This window comes from Saccostrea echinata, unplaced genomic scaffold, assembly GCF_033153115.1.
Source record: "Saccostrea echinata isolate AGI-Se365-2 ecotype Australia unplaced genomic scaffold, CSIRO_AGI_Sech_v1 ptg000041l, whole genome shotgun sequence".
Taxonomy (NCBI): domain Eukaryota; kingdom Metazoa; phylum Mollusca; class Bivalvia; order Ostreida; family Ostreidae; genus Saccostrea; species Saccostrea echinata.
Genome location: NW_026889790.1, coordinates 37,229 through 62,875, shown reverse-complemented (window position 1 = coordinate 62,875; position 25,647 = coordinate 37,229). Strand labels below are relative to the sequence as shown.

Genomic DNA, 25,647 nt, shown 5'->3' with positions numbered 1-25,647 from the left:
AAAGATTTTTCCTATATATTTCTATTTAAAGCTTTGATCCTCCATTGTGGCATCGCCCTACCCCCGGGGACCATGATTTGAACAAACTTGAATCTACACTACCTGAGGATGCTTCCATATCAATATGACTCATCATGGCTTTGCTGTTCTTGAGAAGAAGATTTTTAAAGGTTTTTCTTATATATTTCTATGTAAAACTTTGATCCTCCATTACCCCCGGGGGTCATTATTTGAACAAACTTGAATCTACACTACCTGAGGATGCCTCCATAAGTTTCATATTTTCAAGCACAGCTGTTCTTGAGAAGGAGATTTTTGAATGATGCCATTAATTTCTCACGAATTCATAATTATCTCCCCTGGGAAGAAGACGTGGCCCTTCATTTGAACAAACTTGAATTCCTATGGAACGCCATCACTGCCTTATAGGATAAAAATATACATTCATTATGTCAACTTATCATTACTTGATGTGAACATACCTTTACGTGATGTCAACATTTTATGAAGTGAGGTAAAAATATCTTAACATTATGTCAATACTATATTACACGAAGTAAATATACTCTTCCATTATGTTAACACTTTATAACTTGATGGCAGAAGTTCATTACACTGTGTCAAAACTTTATTGCGTGAAATGAATGTTTCTTTACATCATTTTATTTCTTTATTACGTGATATCAAAATTGCATTACGTAAAGTGAAAATATCTTTACATAATTAAACTTAGCATTACGTTAGGTCCGAAGCCTATTTCTTGAAGTGAGTGTATCTTTACATTAGATCAAAACATTATTATGTGATGTGAATGTATCTTTATATTACGCCAAAAGCATGATGATGTGAGGTGAATATATCTTAACGTTATGTCAATACTTTAATGCGTTGTGTGAAAAAGTTAATTACATAATATGAACATATTTTTATATTATATCAACTTTTTATTACATGATGTCAAACTTCCGTTCCATGATGTGGATATATAGTTAGGTTATGTTGACTTAACTCTTTTTGATGTGAAAATATCTTAATATTGTGTTAACCTTTTATTACGTTGGTGCCAAAAGTTCATTACGTGATGTAAAAATACATTTACATTATTTCAAATCCCTATCTCTCGAAATTTGTATATGTAATGTGAAAACATCTTTATTATGTCAATATTACTCATTACGTGATAACGAATGTTTTATACGTTTTCAGTGAATTTATCTTTACATTTGTGTTGTTGAAAGAGGACATAATTGCATCAATTTAGTGGAGAGTGAACGTGGACGACTGTGTTTTCGCTACTGTGACAGGCCAGTGGAACACGGTGGGGGGGGGCAACTTTTTTCTGAGTATAATACTTTGCTGTAGTAAATTGACCATAAGATGTTGTTTGCCCCCCTTCTTTTTGTTGCTTGTCAAAATATTTGGGGAAGTTGCCCCCCCCCCCCCCTCCACTTTTTTGTCAGTTTAGGTTTTTTGGGGTTTTTTTTTGTTTTTGTTTTTTGCTTTGTTTTGTTTTGTTTTTTTTTTTGCTTGTCAGATTTTTTTTAGAAAGTTGCCACCCCCCTCCCAACTTTGAAACGTTGCGTATGGTCCTGTGGGAGGGGGATTGGGGCGAACCAGTTTTTTCCAACCATTCCAGGGCCAGAATATCTATCTCCAAAATCTGCCCCCTCCATCTAAACCAAAGTCCATGCCATGCATATGGAAATCACGCGCACGCATGTGATACGATGAGTTTAAACTTATTGAAAAAAGAGAGGGTTAGCAGTTGATAAAAAGCTAAGGCATTGTCTTGTAGAAAGAATAGAAATAATAGACTTTTATGAAAAAACAATTCAAAATTAAAAAAAAACAACTTCTTACTGCATAAAACGAAATTTTATTTAACATTTGATGGACGAAAATTGTCAAATTAAACCTGATCAAACTTCGGCGTTAAAGAAAAATAATTTTACATCAGTTAATACAGATTCCACAGAAACTTAATCCAACATAAGTTTAAACTTGATATTTAACTGAGGAATAATTAGGTGTAGTATATAATTTTATATTAGATGCCTTTTTATTTTGCATGCGTAACATAATATTGATGCCACAAAATGAACTTTCGGCATAACCTAACGAAGGAGTATAATCGTGTAATGATCAGTATAAATAAACTTCATATATTAAACTTTCTGTATCATATAAAGATTTATTTACTTCACTACAAAGAGTTGAAATAATATAAGATACGCTGACAACAGACTATGCACTTTTGGGGCAATGTAAAGATACAATAGCATAACGTAATGATGAATTGGCGAAACATAACGGCAAATTCACATTACGTAATGGATTTCCGCCATCATGTACATTGTAGCATATTGTTAACATAATGTAGTAAAGAATTGACCATATGTGACCATTTTTTCACATCATGTAATGAAATTCTGACATCATATAATAAAGACTTGATGTTGATATAAGGATAAATTCACATAATATAATGAACTACTTGCACCACAAAGTAAAAAGTTCACGTAATTGTAATGATAAGATGATACAATATAGGATTTTTAGAGAAGTCATGAATTTTCGAGAACATTTGATAAAGAATTGACATAATATAATAGGTATGTTGACATAAAACAGATGGATTTTTACATACAGTTAAGAATTTTTGACTTCATGTAGCATTGAATCGACATGATGTGTACAAATCATTGTACATCACGTCATGAACATTTAACCTCACGTAATAACGAGTTAAGATAATGTAAAGATATCTTCACATCACATAATAAACTTTTATTCTAACGCCATAAAGAGTTGACACAATTTAAGTAAGGTTGACTCAATGTAATTAAAGTGTTCTGCTATAAGGCAGTGAAGGCGTTCCATAAATTCCCTTTACCCAAGGATACTTTGTGGCAAGTTTGGTTGAAATTGGCCCAGTGGTTCTTGAGACATCAATCACTTACACAACAGAATATCCTTCAAAACTGATCAAGTACATTTAGAATAATTCAAAATAAGTGTAAGGGTGAAAATTCCCTATAAACTAAGTCAATTTGATTAAAATCAGATCCTTTGATCCGCTCACATAGATCGCTACACAAGAATCTGAAGAAACTCCATTTAGGGTCATCTCCTGGTGGCCCTCTAATAAAAATATTCATTAAAATTTTGACCAATCAGAGAGATCATTCTTAAGCAATATATGTAGAAGTGAAAGTAGCTGTGGAGAAGATCTTATCGTTTCATACAAAAATAAAGAGCTAGAAAAAAGGCAAAAGCAAGTACTAAATATATTTCTGTAAATGAAAGACTGTGGTCGTTCTTTTGACAGGCTACGGACACCAGGTCACATTTTTCCATTTATGTATCATCGGGGCTTTCACTTCTGAGACTGAATTCCGAGATACTTCTAAATTCTTGCAAGCAATCGTTTGATTGGATAATTGAAAGGTCACCAGGAGATGACCCTGAATGGGGTTTCTTCAGATCCTTGTATAGCGATCTATGTGAGTGGATCAAAGGATCAGGTTATAATCAGATTGAAACTAAGTAAATGATAACGGTATCAGATTCCTGACAGGTCTACATATTATTTTAAAGTTTATTTAGATAAATCTACTTTTCCCAATATTCTTTTTGCCAAAATTACTTTTTTTACCCACAATACAACAGAATACCAAAGGAATATAGCTGATGATCCAAATCAAGTAATAGCACTTTTCATATACAGTCAAACCTCATTATCTCGAACTCCATGGGACTGAGAAAAAACTTCGAGATATCCAAGGATTTGTGATATCGGGGGTAAAATACTTAAAGAATAAGGGATTGGGACTTTAAAATCACTTCAACATATCCATGCTATTCGAGTTATCCGTATTCGAGATACCTAAGTTTAACTGTAGTTGATTCACTCACCAGCTTTACTATGGATATCTATGGGATCAATTAATTCCAAAATCTCACAATATCCTATGTCCTTTAATGCACTAATAAAAGCCTCTACAGTCTTTAAATCACCATTCTCAATCAACGATAGAAGTTTTTCTGTACGTTTATTAGAAGTGGGAGCATTTCTTATCGAGTCCATTGCATTCTGTGCAAAGCAGTCTGATTTTGATAACAAAGAAATAAGAGCTCCAGGTTCTAACTCAGAGATCAGCTCATTCCTATAAACTTTCACTCTCTCCTTGGTTAGTTCTGCCTTAGAAATATCTGAAAGACAACAAGAAAATAAAATCATTTTCTGGTGTGTAAGACCCTCTGGGGAAGGTTACTGTTATTATGCAACTGAATTTTATGTGTGCATTGCATTAATTGTAATGTGTTTTTTTTTGTAAGGTGAACTTAACCTGGCTTCGCTGTTGCTGAGTGTGAATAAGAAACCTGTACCCTGACCTCCAGCGGTTCTGTACCCTTAACACTGGGAACATTTATCCTCTTTATCATTCCTAATATAAGCTCCACCAGCTTGTTGTTTTCTCTGGCATTGAGTAATGTCTGTACAGCTTGGTCAGTGACCGGCCTTAACTGTATGACCACAGAACCAGTTGAGATATCTTCAATGCTCATTTGTCCATATGTAGCAGCCTCCTCAATAATCCCTGTGTCTGTGAAGACCTGCTGATGAAGTGCTTGTTCTACCTGCTTTCCTGTGGAACCCTCCACTGTTAGCTTTACATTTATGGATCTATTCTGTACACTTTCTATAAGAATATGCCATAATTAAATTTTTAATACAATTCATGTTCTGTACCTTCTATCAATACAAGGAATGGTAATTAAGAATATTTATGTTATTAATTTGTTTTTTTTAATCTTGAGCTAATGTGAATTTTATACTTTTACTTATAATTGGCCTTTACCTGAAGATACTGTGGTATTTAATTTGTGTGATACTCTCCATTCAAACTTTGCATTTGTTTCTGCAAAAAATTAGAGCAATGAAGTTCTGGGAAGCACTATTTAAGCAATGAATTTGACTGTAATTGAATGAAGTTTTATGAATCGCAATCTATTAGAACAAGATGTGTTTGTGAAACACTGATGCCCCCGTATGGCAGCTTATGGCGAAGGTTAAAGTTTCTCAAATGCAAGTCAAAATCCAGGCCAAAAGATAAAAAATGTTGGTACCCAAAGAAAGATCTTGTCTCGAGGAATATACCTGTGAAATTTGAAAGACCTAGCTGCAACTGTTCAAAAGTTATGGCGAAAGTTAAAGTTTTTTAAAAGTAAGTAAAACGTCAAGGTCAAAGTTGTTGGTATCCACATATGTAAAGTATGAAAGCCCTAGCACCAACCATTCAAAGTTATGACCAAGGTTAAAGTTTTTCGAAAGAAGGTCAAACTCCTATGTCAAGGTCAAAGGGTCAAAGTGGTTGGTATCCAAAAAAAGGTCTTGACACAAGGATTACATTTGTGAAGTATAAAAGCCCTAGCACCAACCATTCAAAAGATATGGCCTAGGTTAAAGTTTTTCAAAAGTACGTCAAACTCCTATGTCAAGGTCAAAGGGTCAAAGTGTTTGGTATCCAAAGGAAGGTGATGTCACAAGTATTTCATATGTGAAGAATGAAAGCCATAGCACCAACCATTCAAAGTTATGACCAAGATTAAAGTTTTTCGAAAGAAGGTCAAACTCCTATGTCAAGGTCAAAGGGTCAAAGTGGTTGGTATCCAAAAAAAGGTCTTGTCACAAGGATTACATATGTGAAGTATGAAAGCCCTAGCACTAACCATTCAAAAGTTATGGCCAAGGTTAAAGTTTTTCAAAAGTAGGTCAAACTCCTATGTCAAGGTCAAAGGGTCAAAGTGGTTGGTATCCAAAGGAAGGTCTTGTCACAAGGATTACATATGTGAAGAATGAAAGCCCTAGCATCAACCATTCAAAAGTTATGGCCAAGGTTAAAGTTTTTCAAAAGTAGATCAAACTCTAGGTCAAGGTCAAAAGGTCAAAGTTGTTGGTATCGAAAAAAAGGTCTTGTCACAAGGATTACATATGTGAAGTATGAAAGCCCTAGCTCCAACCATTCAAAAGCTATGGCCAAGGTTAAAATTTTTCAAAAGTAGGTCAAACTCCTAGGTCAAGGTCAAATGGTCAAAGAGGTTGAAATCCAGAAGAAGGTCTTGTCCCAAGGAATACACATGTAAAGTTTGAAACCCCAAGCACCAACTTTTCAAAAGTTATGGCCAAGGTTAAAGTTTTTCAAAAGTAGGTCAAACTCCAAGGTCAAGGTCAAAAGGTCAAAGTTGTTGGCATCCAAAGGAAGGCCTTGTCACAAAAAATACACGTTTGAAGTTTGAAACCCCAAGCACCAACTGTTCAGAAGTTATGGCCAAGGTTAAAGTCTCATAAAATTTCGCAAAAATGGTCAAACTCCAAGGTCAAGGTCAAAAATGATAGTACCCAAAGAAAGGTCTTGTCACAAGAAATATTCATGTGAAATATGAAAGTCATAGCTCCAACCAATCAAAAGTTATGGGCAAGGTTAAAGTTAACAACAGACAGACAGGACAAAAACAATATACCCCCAGGATCTTTCGATCTGGGGGTATAAAAATTTATGCAAGAAACACTGACTTAAATTAAGCTTCTAGTATACTTGAATCAGAACTAAGATATTTTTTCTCTTAAGTCATTCAATGTCAGTGAAAACAAAACAAGAGGCCCAAGGGCCTTAAGGGTCACCTGAGTATAAATACAACACCGTAAAGGTGCATAGAAGTACAAAATAAAATAACTGAAAGATAAATTATGTTGCCCAAAAGCAAGAGAAATATAATAGTCTAGTATTCCTAAATAAATCTTAAACTAGATCAAAAAATCATTTATACATTTTCACCATATAATCAATAAAGCCCTGCCCTACCACCAGAATTCCTCACCCAGGGGCCACATTTTTGGATGAGGCACCCTTGTTCAACATAATTATGGCTGTAGTTTATCTGCTAAATATACAAGGGGGAGAAAGTTTTTTTAAAGAATTTATGAATTTTCACAATATAATTAATAGAGCCACACCATAACACTATATAGCACCCCTGACCAAAGGACCATGAAATTCACCATTTTGGAAGAGACATCTTTACTCATAATAACTATGCACTACATTTGTTTGCTAAATACCCAGGATCAGAAAAGAAAATTTTCAAAGAATAAATGCATAAATCTTTAATTACAATCGTGACAACAGTTGAACTGCTAGATGTCCAGGAGTAAAGAAAATTTTAAAAAGATAGCACTAATTTTGATTGCTTTAGCCCAACCCCTCAGGCCCCATGGGGGCAGGGACCATGAAATTCACAAATTTTGTTCCCCTTTACTCATTTATACTGTATGCCAAAATTGGTTGGAATTTGTTCAGTGGTTCTAGAGAAGAAGCTGAAAATGTTCAAATGTTAACAGACGATGCACGACGACATATGAAAATAGAGAGCAATAGGTCACCTGAGTGACTCAGGTGACCTGATAAAACTGTCCTAATAGAACCAATACCCCTGCAGGGCAATGTAACAGAAAGGGCTAATTACTTTAACAGGTTGAGACCACTAAATTTTCTGATGTCAGCATACAGTACAGGCCACGAGTTTTCCCCGTCGCACGGTGGAAAACACACCGTGTGAAATGGTCTGTGTTACACCGTGTACACGGTGTAGCACGATGTGTGTGGATTTGAAATACACAGGTAGGCACACCGTGCCGCACCGTGTCTAGAAAAATCCCAGCTAATGCTCCCCGTGTCGCACCGTGTCCGGAAAATACCCTCCGTGCCGCACCGTGTCCATAACATTACAGAGAAAATCGTTTGGTTCTGATAAAAACTTTAAAATTTAAAAACAATTAATCACTTTGATTTATATGTATAATTATCGTTTTAAAATCTAGAAGACACTGACTGTGGTCTGAATCGAACTAATGACACGTATATGAAGTAGGATTAAAAAATCGGTTATCATACGTCTAGAAGTTCGCATTTCGTTAAGTTATTTAGTTATTTTTTAAAATTATAATTTGGATTGAAATTTTTAATGTCCGAAGAATTCAATTTTATGTGTTCATGCAACGAAGAAAGACTCCATCGAGCTGCATTACATGTAGTATACAACCCGAGCTGCAGTTGTTTTAGTATACCATCAAAGCATTAATTTTATATTCCTGAGTAGAGCACATTTATTGTGTTAATCTTGTATTATTCTGAATTTATAAGCGAGAATCGACAGCAAAAACACGAAATCCCTCTGTACAATAATGTGCGTATTTCTCGTAAAATTTTCATAAACTAGTATTTTGAAAAGCCTTTCAGTGTAAGTATGTAATAATTTTTTCTTTAATTGAAAAGTGTGCAAAGAAACAATGTCAGAGAGAGAGACTTCATTTCGCATAAAACTAAAAAAAAAAAAATCTTCGTTTTTATAATGCCTAAGAGTATTTCTCGTAACAGACAATTGACTTTATCTTTTCATAAACTAGTATTTATGCTTTTGTTTTAAAATCCTTTCAGTGTAAGTATTTAATACGGTAAGTTTTTATTTAAATGAAAAGTGTGTAAAGAAACAATGTCAGAGAGAGAGAGATTCTTATAAATTTAATTCTTCGTTTTATTTACATTTATTTACCAAAGTCACAATTAACCATAATGATTATATAATACTATTTAAATTCCGTAACTTCGTTTTATATTCAACTCAGTTACAAATGTTCAATCAATTTGTTCTCCGTAACACACGAAATCCTCGTGCTCTACCTGTCAATCAAAATCGCTAGGTGGCCCTGAAAGTTTGTTTACGCGGAAAGTATTTCTCTTGTGATTTGAAACATTCTTATGGTCAGTTCCGAGTTCACACCTTTCTTTAAAATATATCTGGACAGAGCCGGAGGGCTGGGGCGTTGTGTGTTTATCACACCTTTCAAATTCTTCCGTCCTGACCATATGATGTGTATAACACACTCAAGTGACTTCCAGCCGAATTCATCTACCGGGTTACACCACCAGTCTACCACACGATTTGAAACTTACTTGTAAATTATCCTTTTTCAGACACATATAAACATGTACATGTAAACAGTTAGATTATGACTGTTTTATTTCACCATAACGTAACATATACATGTAAATCCACAGACTTTCGAAGCGGGGGGGGGGGGGGGGGGGGGGGGGGTAGCAAACATAATGCATGCAGCTTGAAAGAGGCTGGGTATTTTTTTTTTTTTTTTTTTTGGTTATAACTACACATTTTCTTCCTTAAAACCATGATAATACTTTGACCATGAGAAGCTTTGTTCTATACATTCGCTAATTGATTTTTTTTTTTTTCGCAAACCGTACGACACATTTTTCATAAAATAATCTCAGAATAAGGTAATATTTGTACAGTAGTTAAAAAGCAGATTTGAGTTACCAGCAATAATCCTTAATCAAAAGTACATGTATAATTCGCCGAGTAATATAATCAGAGAGCAGAGTTCATGTGTGTGTATCTGATACGTTTTTTAAATTTTACTTATTTAGATGCATATTTTTTTTTAAAAATCTTTTTACGTAGAAAATGATTTATAAAATAAACCAATAGGCATGCATCTGATAAATACCACATACCGTATAATAATAGTCTGACTATTGAACATATTTTTTCTCTTATATAGTTAGGTTTTTGAAACGTGACTTACATGGATGTACGAACATATTTTGAAGAGTTTGTATTTCGCTGGACAAGAGCACGTGGATCTTAGATTTTATGGCATCTTATTTGTTCAAACATATGTATATCGTTATTAATATCTCCTCGGTCAATATTGATATTTTTCTGGTGAATAACAAACCATATTCACCACCGAAAGAGTCCATAATTGTATAATATTTAAGAAAAAAGTGAAAAATATCTGATTTCAAAGGAAATTCTTATAATTGATTAAATTAAGAAAGGAAAAATTTTTATTATAAGTTCTGCTTGATATCGTAATGGGACACTGTGATACACCACGCGTACACACCGTGTTACACGGTGCACAGACACCCTAACTTCAAAGACGCTGACATTGGTCGAGGTCCACGCTAAAGCGTGGACTTTCGGTCCACGGGGCCCCGTGTTTTTCGGGGAAAACTCGTGGCCTGTACTGTAAATTTGCATGTAAATTTGCTATATGTTTACTGATTGTTGAATGAGTCGTAGTGCATTATGGGCTTCTACAAGTATCAATACGAACTCAGTTGTGTTGAAAATGAAGATCAACTTGAATTGTTCCTTGGAAACTTATTTTCAACTCTTTTCTGATATTCAGGAAAGAAATATTGAAAATGATGTATAAGCTTCCATTTCTATTTACAAAATTTACATTATGAAGCCTATATATATCAACTTGTAATACATTGGCGTAAACCATTGTTCAAAGAGACATAGGTGCTATTGTGTTGATAAAACATTGAGTGTGTTTTTTCAAGTGATATACATTAACATAGCTTTAGACAGCAGTAGAAGGTGTGCAATTATTATTCAACTCCTCAATATCATCAAAATGTTTTTATGCACAAGCAAACGTCAATGCGTTTGTACGGTATTTGAAGCAACTATTAACCACCTAAAACAATTCAAATATCAAATGTGAGCATGGAACAGTGTCTTTGGAATATAATCTTTCAATTTCAGCATTATAAAGTTAAAAAGAAGCTGTACGGTTTTTCCAGTGACCAAGTAAATATTATGCAGTAAACTGACGAAAACCACATGTCACTATTGAATTGTAAACACATAGTAGACCGTCATGCTTTGCGACTCATTCAATTGATTGGAGAATGGGTTTGATGAAAACACTGTCACGTGTTGAAAAGTGCCTTCCATAAAAGGTAGTGTACCCGACCTGTTTAAAATAGCTTAAGAAAGAACTCCGCCATCTTGCTAAATGAAATTTTACTGCAAATTTCTATGGTCTGAATATTGTGGAAATGTAATTGTTTTATGGTTGTTCCAACTGGGGATTAAATTAAGCCTGTTTTAAATCTGAACTCTTCATTCCCATAATGGGTACAAAGAGTTTGGGGTCAAAAAGAGCTTAGCCCCTTTGGTTGTAGAGGCAGAGAAGATTTTTAAAAACAAGAGGCCCATGGGCCACAACGCTAACCTGAGTAACTTTGTCCCTGCTGTTCTTCACCATATTTTCCCCCTTGTAATACATATTGTGGCCCCACCTATGATTTGAACAATTGAGAATCTGCACTACTCCAGAAAGCTTCCACATATCAAGTTTCAGCTTTTCTGGCCCAGTGGTTCTACAGAAGAAAATTTTAAAAATTTCTATTATATTTCAATGTAAAAATTTGATTCCCTATTGTGGCCCCACCCTCCCCCCGGGGATCATGATTTGAACAATTTAGAATCTACACTACCCCAGGATACTTCCATATAAGTTTCAGCTATTCTGGCCCTGTGGATCTTGAGAAGATGATTTTTAAAGATTTTTCCTATATATTTCAATGTAAAACTTTGATTCCTTACTGTGGCCCCACCTAGCCCCGGGGGTCATGATTTGAATAATTTAGAATCTACACTATCCCAGGATACTTCCAAATAAGTTTCAGCTTTTCTGGCCCAGTGGTTCTTGAGAAGAAGATTTTTTAATGACCGCACCCTATTTTTGTCTTTTCTCAATTATCTTCCCTTGTAAGGGGGCTTGGCCCTTCATTTTAAGAATTTAAACTCCCCTTCACCCAAAAATGCTTTGTACCAACTTTGGTTAAATTTAACCCAGTGGTTATTGAGAAGAAGTTGAAAATGTGAAAAGTTTACAGATGAATGGACAGCAAGACAAACGGACGGACAAACCACGGACAACAGGTGATCAGAAAAGCTCACTTGAGCTTTAAGCTTAGGTGAGCTAAAAAACTAATGCATTTTCACTATATACTCAACAAAACCCCTGACCCAGGGGATATGGATTTTATAATTTGGAAGAGGCATCTTTCGCTCATCATAACCATACAATTAGTTTGCCTGCTAAATACCGAGTGGCACAGTGGAAGATCTTTAAAGAATTTATGCATTTTTGCTATCAGAACCACAGAGCTCTCCCGTAACACCAAAACCCCTGAGCTAGGGGCCATGGGATTCATAATTTTGAAAAAATGAAAAAAGAAGTGAGCAAGCTCACATACCCCACGCACCCCCAAACCTTGACAATGCAACACATATAATGAATGGCATGGTGCACTGCAAATACAGTACCAACCAGACCCAACCTGACACAAAGCAGTCCCGGGGACTGCTTTCTGGGACTGCTAAAGCAGTCCCAGAGCGGTCCCAGAGCAGTCCCAGCAGTCCCAGAAAGCAGTCCCAGTGGGCGGGGTTAATTAATTTAATGGGCGGAGCTTACTCAGAATGAGATTACCAATAAACAATGTAACTATAAAAAAGGCAGTTGAAATTGATGAGCAATTCTTTCTGAGTAGTATCAACAAATATTTACAATTCTTACGCAACAGTCATTTCTGAACTGTTAAGAAAATCACAGTACATGTATAGAAACAAATTATAATTATTGAATGAAGAAGACGTTCACATCTATTAATTACATGAATATTTAAACACGATTATTTGGTATATTAATTTTTAACCAAAATAAAGCAATTTCTTTATTTTTTGTGGTTGATATTGGTTTTCATATTTATTTTTTTTATATAGAAAATTAATTTAAAACTTGAATTGTTTATTTTATACCAGAATTAGCTTTAAATAGATAATGATAATTATAGAGCAAAGCCGATTCCCATACTATACTCTGAATGCATTTTTCTTAAGTATTGGAGCTTTTGAAAAATTCTTTGTTAAACATTGCCAAGTATTATATTTCAGTCATGATTATTTTCCCAATTTAAATATGTTTAGATTCTTAGTTTTAAGTGTTTTATTATATAAATGTTCGAGTGTACATCTGTAAATCACGCAAATGGAACCCTCAGATTATGTTCAAAATTAATTAATCCCGACATAAATTTATACACAATTATTTAAACTAAGATTTTTTGCAGGACATAGATTGAAATTGGTGTCAATGTTGACCAGCGTGTTCAGTGATGTGTAACACTGATACCCAAATAACATGCATTGACTTTCTGCTTATTATGCCCAAAGGCGATTGAAACCTCAGGTGTTGACACCATTTTATACAATCCCATTATATATTGTATTAACCGGCCAGGTAAACACAAACAAAAGAAATAAGAAACAAGTCACAATTCCCGATATTTTCAAATGTTTATTTTTTAAATACATGTACTCTTTTAATGACTTGTTCATAAATTAAAAACTAATTCAATAATAAATCCCCAAATAATTGTTCACATTGTTTATGTGTCAGAAGAATGGTAGAATAATTTTATTTCATGGTCATTAAATAAATTGTTAGGTTTTATTTGAGGGTGGTAAAAAATAGCATGGAGTGCTCTTTTTTAAGCATGGTATTAGCTTTTTCAATGAAGAAAAAAAATCCAGTACAGTACGTTCCTCTGAATACATGTACATGTATCTTACTGAAATGACAAGTTTGTTTGTTTTTTGTTTTTGTTTTTTTAAATAGTGCTAATGCAAACTTTGAGTACATATGTAATTTGACAGCATTAATTTATTAAATAGGGCTAAATATTTTTTTTTCAAACACCTGTATTGAAGTTTAATTTAAGGGATAAAAATTATCCCCTGACTTCCCTTTTTAACTACTTTTATTTTCTTAAAATGAATTCTAGACTACAATTGTGTAAATTTACAGACCTCTGAAGACATTTAGTAATTACATGTATAACTATCTCTATTTATTTAATTTTTGTAAGAAATTAATACTTGTTTTTTTTTTTCATATTTGCTTTTATCTTAAACACCTCTCTGCAAAAAGTAAACAAAACAACAACAAGGAGCTGCAAATTCAGAATACACAAGGGGCGGAGCTATCATGTCACTCAGAACCTTTTTCACGCATGAGTGAACAAAGCAGTCCCAGAAAGCAGTCCCAGGGACTGCTGGGACTGCTGGGTCTGCTTTCTAGAGCAGTCCCACAGCAGTCCCAGAGCAGTCCCACAGCGGTCCCAGAGCAGTCCTACAGCAGTCCCAAATCAGTCTGCTTTCTTGGACTGCTCTGGTGTCAGGTTGGGTCTGGTTGGTACTGTACACAGCATAATTCAACAAGAGGCCCAAGGGCCTAAACGGTCACCTGAGTACAATACAACAATTTACAGGATCCATAAACTGACAAATGAAGCTTTGTTGCCCAAAAGCAAGAAAAATAGTATGATTAGCATCAACAAAATAATTGGTCTAGTATCTATCCCCCCCACCCTTATCACTATTACCATGCAGACTATTAACAAAATGTCTATTTTTTAACCCCATATTATTACTTCTCACATTGGTCTCTCTTGGCCTTTGAAGAACATTTAAAAAGATAAGTTATTTTTGTCTCATATTTATTCATCTATTATTTCCAATTTTAAAACTATGAAAGTACTTTTTGTATTATATAATAAATATTCTTGCATAATTCTCTTATTCTATTAAGCTTTCAAATACATTATTTACAGTGATTAATTATCAAAGGTGAATGGCAAAGGGGAATAACTTTGCTCAGCAGAATACAAGTTAATAGAGCCCTGGCCAGGACCAGAACACTTGACTAAATGGTCCAGGTGTTCAAAAATCTGGTAAAAATACCCTTGCATATTAAAACTTATACTCTGTTTGCCTTGAACATCCCCAGAAGCATAGAAGATTTTCAAAGAAATGCATTTTCACTATATTAATAAATAAATAAAGCACCATCCTTACACCAGAACATTTGACCCATTGACCATGAACTCACAATTCTGGAAGAAGCACTCTTGCTCATCATAACTATACACTTGTTTCTTTACTTTATAACCAGAAGTAGAAAAAATATTTTGAAAGAAATTATAATCAATAGACCCCCCCCCCCCTTCACCAGAACCCCTAACCAAGGGGCCATGAATTTCACAATTTTGGAACAGGCATTCTTCCTTATCATAACCATGCAATTCCTCTGTTTGATAAATACCCAGGAGCAGTGAAGAAGATTTTGAAAGAATTTATGCCTTTTCCCTATACAACATGTATAATCAATAAAGCCCAACACCAGAACCCCTGACCCAGGGGCCACAAAATTCATAATTTCCGACGAGGCAGCCATGCTCATCATAACTATGTACTTAGTTTATTTAATATCCAGGAGCAGAGAAGGCTTTCAAGAATTAATGCATTTTTCACTATATAATCAATACAGCCCCATCCTAACACCAGAACCCCTGACCCAGCTGGGGCCAGGAAATTCACAATTTCTGAAAAGGCAGCCATGCTCACCATAACTATGTTCTTAGTTAGTTTATTTAATACCCAGGAGCAGAGAAGATTTTGCAATGAATTAATGTATTTTCAATATATAATCAATAGAGCCCCACCCTAACACCAGAACCCCTGATCCAGGGGCATGAAATTCACAATTTTGGAAGACACAACCATGCTCATCACAGCTATGCACTAAGTTAGTTTATTTAATACCCAGGAGCAGAGAAGAAGATTTTCAAAAAATTAATGCAATTTTACTATATAATCAATAGAGCCCTGCCCTAACACCAGAACCCCTGACCCTGGGGCCATGAAATTTTCAATTTTGGAAGAGGCACTCTTGCTCTTCATAACTATGTACCTAGTTAGTTTATTTGATATCCAGGAGCAGAGAAGAAGATTTTCAAAGAAATAATGCACTTTCACTATATGATCTATATAGCCCCACCCTTAAGCACCAGAACCCCTACCCCTGGGGCTATGAATTTCACAATTTTGGCAGAGGGCTCATCAATGCTTATTACAATCATGCTAACAGTTTGACTGCTTGATGTCCAGGAGTAAAGAAGAAGAATTTTAAAGATTGCATTAATTTTGGTGGTTTCAGCCCCACCCCTCAGGCCCCAGGGGGTAAGGACCATGAAATTCACAATTTTTGTTTCCCTTTACCCATAGATGATATATGCAAAATTTGGTTGAAATTGGTTGAGCAGTTTCAGAGAAGAAGCTGAAAATGTTTAAATGTTAACACAACGCACGACACACACTGCAGGATGACGGACGAAAACAGATAGCAAGAGGTCACCTGAGTGAACCAGGTGACCTAAAAAGGGGCATCACTTGCAAAAATTCATCACATCAAATTTTCTTGCATATAAGGACATTCAATAGAGCCCCTTCCCCAAAAAACACACACACATGAAGCCTTGACCCTGGGTCACAAATTTCACAATTTTGGAAGAGGCACCCTTGTTCTTCATAACCATGCACCTGGTTTATCTACTTTATCTGCTAAATATATGTGGGACTCCAAAGTGTGATGGGACTCCAAAGCCGATGGTCACACCGAAGTCCGATGATCTGCGCCAAACCCCGATGGTTGACACACCAAAGTCCGATGGTGCAGAAAAATAATTATTTTTTACGACATCATAGTACTTCTGCACCAAATTGAGATGCTGCCCCACACCAAGGTAAAATGGTTTAAAATAAATTAAATGAATTTTAAGTATTTAAATGCCAAAGTAATATGGTTTCCCTAAAATACGCAAAAAATATAATTGTAACACTAGCCATAATTTCTTAAGAGGTTGTGAGGCTAACCCTTACCTCTAGGATGGGTGCGAGGCTAACCCTAATCTCTCGGGTGGGTGCGAGGCTGACCCTAATCCCTTGCATGTGTGTGAGGCTACTCTTAATCGGTCGAAAAGTCTGTAACATCATGGATGGGAGGGAAACTAACCCTAATCAGTCAACCCTCTTTCGGGATGCGAGACTAAAACTATTCAATCGAATAGTGTACAAGGATTAACTCTTTTATCTGTCAGGTGGGTGCAACCCATCCTATAATCAGTGTAATTGTGCACAAGGACTAAACCTTATCAGCCAAGTAGTGTGCAAGGACTAATCCTTATAACTCAGGTGTGTACAAACAACAAGTAAAATCAGTCAAATTGTATGCGATGATGCACCCTAAATTATTCGTTTTGAATAACGGACAATGGCGTAGAGAATTGTCGACAAAATATTGTGATGTCATAATGTTATTTGTTTCTCCGCACCATTGGACTTTGGCATGTCAGACCATCACACTTTAGCGCATGTGTATCATAGGAAATGAGCCACTGGACTTTAGCATGACCATTGGACTTTGGCGTCCGTACCCACATCAAACCATCAGGGTTTGGCGCAGACCATCGGACTTCAGCAAGATCATCTGACTTTGGCGTCACCATCAGACTTTGGAGTCCTACATACATACATGTAGATTTTTAAAGAATATTTTGCAGTTTCACTATATGATTATAATAGAGCCTGTCCTAACTCCAATGTCCCTGACCCTGGGGCCATGAATTTCACAATTTTGGTAAAGGGCTATATGCTCAAGAGGGCTCAAGAATTTTTAGTAGAATGCAAAGTGTTTGATATAAGCATCGCAAAGTCTGCCTGCAGCATGTCCATGAGTATAGTAGATTTTAAAATATCTAGTGTATAATATAAGACCAACTGCATACCAACATACCACCATATTCTGTTAACCATGAACTCATACTCATAATAATGCAAACAGTTTGCTTGCTAAATGTCCAAGAGTAAAGAAATAACTACTTCTTGATAAATTAGAATGGTATCTAACATAAATGGTTTAAATTACTGCAATTATAGAGATACCTACCAGCTCCTTTAGCTCCTGAGTCATCCTTATCAAGCTCCTCAAGAATTTCACTATATCCTTTTTTTTTCAGAATAAACAGTAAAAAATGAAAGCAGTTATTTTCATTTTTCTTTACTGTTTCCAAGAAACGTTGGATTTGCTTAGAAATTTTGTTTGTCTCTGTAATTCTGTCATGATCAGGAATGTCTATTGCACTCTCCTCAAACAAAAGGTCACAGAGTTCAAGAGGCTCCAGTTCTTCAAGCAGAAAAGTTTTATGATCCTCTAGACAAGAGATCTGTAGACTCCTCAATATGGGGTCCAATACAGGAATTCCTAATTGAAAGAAATTCTTAAGATGAGCCATACATTTCTTTATTGTGTATCAATTAAGGATATCAGAATTTGCATTATACTAATTGATAGTATATAGAAAACTTAACTAGAATGAAATAAAATGAAAAGAATAAGAAACAAGAGGCCCATGGGCTACAATGCTTACCAGAGTAACTATGGTCCTGCTGTTCTACTTGAAGATGCTTCTAAATAAATATGACTAATCATTGCTTTGCTGTTCTTGAGAAGATTTTTACAGATTTTTATGCCTATTATATAGTAAAAATTTGATCACCCATTGTGGCCCCTAACTCATTGTGTCATGATTTGAATAAATATGATTCTACACCATTTAATGAAGCCTTCACATAAATTTCATCTCTTCTGGACCTGTTTTTCTGGAAAAATACCTGCATATGAATTTCAACCTTATACACACATCCCTCAAAGAGAGTGGAAACTGAGAATTTCTAATTTTTTCTAAGTTCAAGAAGGATAACTCTGTCAAAAATCATCAGACCATGTCCAAATTCAAAGTTGACCTGTATTTTCAGGTATAATACCTGCATATGCAATTCTAACCTTTTACATACATCCCTGAAAAAGTTAGAGAGCAGAAACTGAAAATTTCTTATTTTTTCCTAAGTTCAAGAGGGATAACTCTGTCAAAAAATCATCAGACCACAATCAAATTCAAACTTGACCTGTAAATTTTGGTAAAATACCTGCATATGCAATTTCAACCTAATACCTACATCCCTACAAAAGTTAGAGAGTAGAAACTAAAAATTTCTTATTTTTTCTAAGTTCAAGAAGGGATAACTCTGTCAAAAATCATCGGACCAGGACCAAATTCAAACTTGACCTGTAATTTCTGGTAAAATACCTGCATATCTAATTTCAACCTTTTACATACATCCCTGAAAAAGTTAGAGAGTAGAAACTAAAAATTTCTTATTTTTTCTAAGTTCAAAAAGGATAACTCTGTCAAAATTCATCAGATCACGACCAAATTCAAACTAAATCTGTATTTTTCTGGTAAAATACCTGCATATGCAATATCAATCTTATACATACATCCCTACAAAAGTAAGAGAGCAGAAACTGAAAATTACTTATTTTTTCTAAGTTCAAGAGGGATAACTCTGTCAAAAATCATCGGACCATGACTAAATTCAATCTTGACCTGCGTATTCCTAGGACGTATCCATATGTCAAATTTGAGTTGAATGTGTGCAACTGTTGCCGAGATAATGAATGGAAAGTCAATGATGAAGGAATGACAGAATGACGGAACAAGGTAATACATGTACTATATATGCCCCCGGCCATTTTATGGTAGAGGGATAAAAAACACTATATGCCCTCGCCATTTGCATGGTTTGACCAAAAAAAAAATAAATGCTGTCTGATAGATTTATAATACACGAAGCGTTCCATTATAATTTCCATAGTACATCCCCCCCCCCCCCCAAACATCAGACACAAAGACAGCGGCAAGAGATTGACATGCATGTAAGACAACTGTCATTTCCAGGGCTCTAATTGGTGACTAATTTAGTCGCCATGGTGCCTAAAATTTTTGATTGGCACTTTTGACTTGGCGATCGTCGAATTCCAGAATTTTTAACAATTTAAAAATTTTTCATTTTTCTGAAGAAGCAAAAAGAAATTTAAAAGAAGACAAAATTATTGAAAATATATTTTGAAAAATTATAATAATTCAAATGGACATGTTTTTTTTTAAAACTAGTTTCTTTTTAAAACAAAACTTTATGCACAATCATAAAATTTTTATCAGAAAAGGAAGAAATTTAAAGGTGCATGATGTGTTTAAAATATTCCCAAGATCTCCTTATTTCATACTGTACAGTACAAAAAAAAAAACAGTAACTCCATTTCTCCCCATATGCAGGAATTCAATTCTTCGCCAAATTTGTTATACCGCCATGATTTCTAAATTACCACAGAATAAACTGTACAAGTAGGTTGAATAACTTTTGTTACCATACAATGAATTTTCATTCTCTTGTTTTTTTATTTTCATAATTTAAAACTAGTATAAGAAATATAAATCAAAACCTCTTTTTTCCATTTCAGCACTCTTTTCCTTCATTTTGCATATCAGGTCCTCTCTATTCAAATCTACTTCCATAACCCTGAAGAGTTCCTTGCATGCAGATTTCCCTTTCATTAAAAGTATTTTCAGCAGTTTAGATGTCTTCTGTCTTGCACTGGTAAAGTAGTTAATGTCAGAAATGTTTGTTTCGTCCAGGAAGCCATACATCTGATCCACCATTATTCTAGCATCTTCAGTGACTGGAAGTTCCTCTTTGAGAAGACAGAAGTTCTGAGTTATGCAAAAAGCATACTCCGCTGCAAATGGAGTAAAGATGTCATAAGTATGATATATCTTTGAAGAATATTTAATAATCAACTTTCTTATACAAAACTTATCAGAATTTGTTTCAAGGAACATATATGTCCTAATCCCTGCAAGAAGAACAAAAAAAGAGAAAAGAAAAACTAGATTTGGGGACAGAAGACTAGGGGTCTTCTGTAGAATTTCTTAAAATAAATATATATTTAGAAACAGACTGGAGACCAGATCAATTAATTTTGAAAGTACTTCTGGTTCTTTTTAATTCACTTCCAGCTTGACCTGAAGTGCTCAGAATGAATGAAAACTACAGATTGAACATGTAGGAATCATCCTTGAAAGTTTCTATGAAAAATACTAATTTTTTAGACTACTTCTGGATTGGATGAACTATACTTCCAGTCGAAGTATATAACTTGAAACACTCTTCAAGACTGTGTCATAAAAACCTACATTTGTTATAAAAGTAAAACACTGAAAAATTCAATATTTTAAAACTACTTGCAGTGGACAACGGAAGTGACGGCAGAAAAAAATGAACCCCATTATGCATATCTACTAATCAAGATCTATCATCCCTAAATCCTTCATGACTCTTCAAATGTTGCTGAGAAAAGGGGCATACCATATCACATTCTGATAACATGATATCATATACATGGAAATATGAAAATGTCATTAAATGTCTTGAAAAACAGTTAATATTAAAGATTCATGAATTACTTACTGAGATTATAAAGCCTTTACAAAATTTTGATCAAAAAATGAAGATTTATGACAAAGTTTCATGACTATCTTCAATCATTTTTGAGAACACCTGGACTAAATGTCATTTAAAAAACAGAAAATCGGCCTTAATCGGAAGTGATGTCGACAAAATAAATATATAATCTAGATCTTTTTAATTTAATGCTTATTACATCTAAAAGTTTCATGGCAATCAAGTGAACTGTTTCGGAGAAATCTTGTACACAAAATCAGTAAGAAAAAAAAACAATAATAGTGGAAAAGAAACCTAAGAATAACAAGAAGGTCTTCTGTTGAGACGTAAGACCTTAATGAAAACTTACAAAATGGTCACCCAGAGTTTTGATGTCTTCTGAGTTTGAACAAGACATCAAGAAGACATTTATCAGTAGTATTATTAAAAGATCTTTTGACAATTATACAACATACTTATAAATTCACTAGAAAATTTTAAAACTCTGACTCTAAATGATAAACAAGAGGCCCAAGGGCCTTAACGGTCACCTGCTGAGTATAATACAAGCATTTAGAGGATCTATAGAGTATAAAATAAACTGATAGATGAAGCTTTGTTGCCCAAAAGAGAAATGGGATGATCAGACAGGATTAATGAAATAATTAGTCTAGGGTTCAGTAACACCTCATAAATTAAGTTTTAATCTGTCCCCTATTTCTCCCTATCACAATGCAAACTAATAACAAACTAGTAGTGCTTCTGCACTATTTTTAACCCCATATAAAAAGGTTATAACCTTTCACATTGGCCTCTCTTGCTCTTTGAAGAATATTAAGAAAAGTTATTTTTGTCTCATTTTTATTTATCTAGTATTTACAAGTCTACCTAATCATTAACCTACAAAAGTACTCTTTGTATTATACAATAAAACAAGATGTGTTTGTGAAACAATGATGCCCCCGTATGGCAGCTTATGCCGAAGGTTAAAGTTTCTCAAATGCAAGTCAAAATCCAGGCCAAAAGATAAAAAGTGTTGGTACCCAAAGAAAGGTCTTGTCTCGAGGAATATACCTGTGAAATTTGAAAGACCTAGCTGCAACTGTTCAAAAGTTATGGCGAAGGTTAAAGTTTTTTAAAAGTAAGTAAAACGTCAAGGTCAAAGTGGTTGGTATCCAAAGGAAGGTCTTGTCACAGGGATTACAAATGTGAAGTATGAAAGCCCTAGCACTAACCATTCAAAAGTTATGACCAAGGTTAAAGTTTTTCAAAAGCAGGGTTGGCAAAAAACTGGGAAATACTCATATTTCCCAGGACGGTGGGAAATACTGGTAATTACCGGGAATTACTGGTATTTCCCGGGAAATACTGGGAAATAAGAAATAGGTACATATTTCATTCATATTGACATGTAGTACACCTTATTGGCTAAGATATCTACCTGGTATCACTGTTCCCGATTTAAAAAATTCTGGTTTCCAAGTAATTCATTTTATATACATGTAATCATAACACAGTATATTCATATACCAATCATGAGTGCTTGAGTCAGATGTAGTCTATAAAGGTCCATGAAATGAACACAAAGATCCCAATTGGTTTTTTATATAACTAAAAAAGGATCTAAGAAAATTCTTAAATGTAGAGTATGGTATGAATATCAAATCTGAGAAGAAGCCTTTAGTTTTACTCAAAGTAATTATCTCTCAAAACAGGAGCACAAAACTGTCCAGAGCAATTTGTTAAAACAACATGATTGTTTGTAATAACTACAGTGTTTATAGAAGGATGAAAACAAGTTTTTTTTGTTGTTCTTGGATTTATAATTAATAAACTTAATAATTTTACAAAACTGAAAAGAAACTTGAATTGAAAAACTTCAGTTTTTGTACAGCCAGGGAAATGTTTCAGAATGCTTTTGGGTATGGGACCTGGTGTAGGTGATACATTCTGAATATGTTACATAGCAATTTGAGACATATTCCATATTATTCATCTTCTGGTTTTATGTTTATTTTATTTTTAAATTTTGTATAAGATTGAATGAATTAGAGAAATATAAAACTCTAATAACTTAGTATTTCCCAGTATTACCCAATATTTCCCAGTTTAGAGAAAATTTGTAGTATTTCCCGAGACAGGAAATACCGGTATTTACCACTGGTAATTCCCACCACTGGTATTTCCCGCCCAACCCTGTTCAAAAGTAGGTCAAACTCCTATGTCAAGGTCAAAGGGTCAAAGTTGTTGGTATCCAAAGGAAGGTGATGTCACAAGGATTACATATGTGAAGTATGAAAGCACTAGCATCAACCATTCAAAAGTTATGGCCAAGGTTAAAGTTTTTCAAAGTAGGTCAAACTCCTAAGTCAAGGTCAAAGGGTCAAAGAAGTTGATATCCAGAGGAAGGTCTTGTCACAAGGAACACACATGTGAAGTTTGAAACCCCAAGCACCAACTTTTCAAAAGTCATGGCCAAGGTTAAAGTATTTCAAAAGTAGGTCAAACTCAAAGGTCAAGGTCAAAAGGTCAAAGTTGTTGGTATCCAAAGGAAGGCCTTGTCACAAAGAATACACATGTGAAGTTTGAAACCCCAAGCACCAACTATTCAGAAGTTATGGCCAAGGTTTAAGTCTCATAAAATTTTGCAAATATGGGTCAAACTCCAAAGTCAAATATGATGGTACCCAAAGAAAGGTCTTGTCACAAGGAATACACATGTGAAATATGAAAGTCATAGTTCCAAACAATCAAAAGGTTAAAGTTGACAACAGACAGACAGACAAACGGACAAACAGACAGACATGACAAAAACAATACACCCCTGGGATCTCTCAATCCTGGGGCATAAAAATTCTTGCAGAATTTTCTTATTCTATTAACCTTTCAAGTACATTATTTACAGTGATTAATTATCAAAAGTGAATGGCAAAGGGGAATAACTTCTCTCAGTAGAATACAAATTAATGGAGCCCTTGCCAGGACCAGAACACTTGACCAAATGGTAGAGATGTTCAAAAATCTGGTAAAAATACCCTTGCTAATTAAACTTTTACTCTGTGTGCCTCCGATATGCCCAGGAGCAAAGAAGATTTTCAAAGAAATAATGCATTTTTGCTACAGATTCAACACTACCCTACCCTAACACCAGAACCTATAACCCAGAGTCATGAAATTCACAAATTTTGAAGAGGTATCCTCATCATCATAACTATGCACTTAGTTGAAGATTTTCAAAGAATAAATATATTTTCATTATCAATAGAGCCCCCCCCCCCTCCCCCCTGTTTTTTTATAAAACAAGTACTTAGTTTGTTTAATACCCAGGAGCAGAGAAGAAGCTTTTTAAAGAATAAATGCATTTTCACATATAATCAATAGAGCCCCACCCTAACACCATAATCCCTGACCCAGGGGCCATGAAATTTACAATTTTGGAAGAGACCCTCTTGGTCATCATAACTATGTTCTTAATTAGTTTGTTTAATACCCAGGAGCAGAGAAGAAGATTTTCTAAGAATTAATGGATTTTCACTGCATAATCAATAGAGTCCCACCTCAAACCTGGGGCCATGGAATTCACAATTTTGGAAGAGGCACCCTTGCTCATCATAACTATGCAGTTAGTTTGTTTGCTTCATACCCAGGAGTAGAAAAAAAGATTTTAAAAAAAATAATGCGTTTTCACTATACATGTATATAATCAATAGAGGCCCACCCTAACACCAGAACCCCTGACCCACCGGCCATGATATTCAAAATTTTGGAAAAGGCAGCCTTGTTTATTGTAACCATGCATGTAGTACATCTACCAAACACCCAGAAGCAAAGAAAAAGATTTTAAAAGAAATATTGCATTTTCACTATATAATCAATAGAGACCCCCTCCCGTCACCCGCGTGGCGCAGTGGTTAGAGCATCTGCTCCAGAGTCGCATAGTAAGGAGTTGATCCTTACGTCGCAGGTCCAAATCCCACTGTGGGATGTGGAGAACCAGTCACACTGTATAAACCGAGGTCCCATGTCACAGTAGGTGCAGGCATGAAAAAGATCCCTCACTACTCAATGGCCATAAGACCCGAGTATAGGACAAAATTTGCAGCTCTCCACCGGCAAGTGGTGGCGTCTCCATATAAGTGAAAAATTCTCGAGAGGGACGTTAAACAACATACAAACAAACAAAGACCCCCCTCCCCCTTACACCAGAACCATTGACCCAGGGGCCGTAATATTCACAATTTTAGAAGAGGCACCTTTTCTCATCATAACCATGCACTTAGTTTCTTTGTTTAATATACAGGGGTAGAGAAAGAAAATTTTTAAAGTATTTATGCAATTTCACTAAATGATCAATAGAGCCCCACCCTAACTCCTGAACCCCTTACCCTGGGTCATGAATTTTACAATTTAGGTAAAAGACACATTGTATGTTATAAGCATGACAACAGTTTGACTGCTTGATGTCTAGGAGTAGAGAAGAAGAAATTTGAAAATTGCATTAAATTTAATAGTTTTGGCCCC

The 25,647-nt window shown here is 34.9% G+C and overlaps 1 protein-coding gene across 1 annotated transcript in view; it reads right to left on the bottom strand.

Moving 5' to 3' along the window:
* LOC133200678 (sacsin-like) overlaps nt 1-25,647 on the bottom strand; it is a 110,271-nt gene that overhangs the window by 67,574 nt on the left and 17,050 nt on the right. Inside the window, exons 2-6 of the mRNA XM_061336445.1 lie at nt 20,129-20,422; nt 17,732-18,046; nt 4,863-4,922; nt 4,350-4,703; nt 3,916-4,212 (exon numbers count right to left, since the gene is read on the bottom strand). Of these exons, the coding sequence (XP_061192429.1) occupies nt 3,916-4,212; nt 4,350-4,703; nt 4,863-4,922; nt 17,732-18,046; nt 20,129-20,422 (1,320 nt within the window). The remainder of the gene's footprint in view (nt 1-3,915; nt 4,213-4,349; nt 4,704-4,862; nt 4,923-17,731; nt 18,047-20,128; nt 20,423-25,647) is intronic.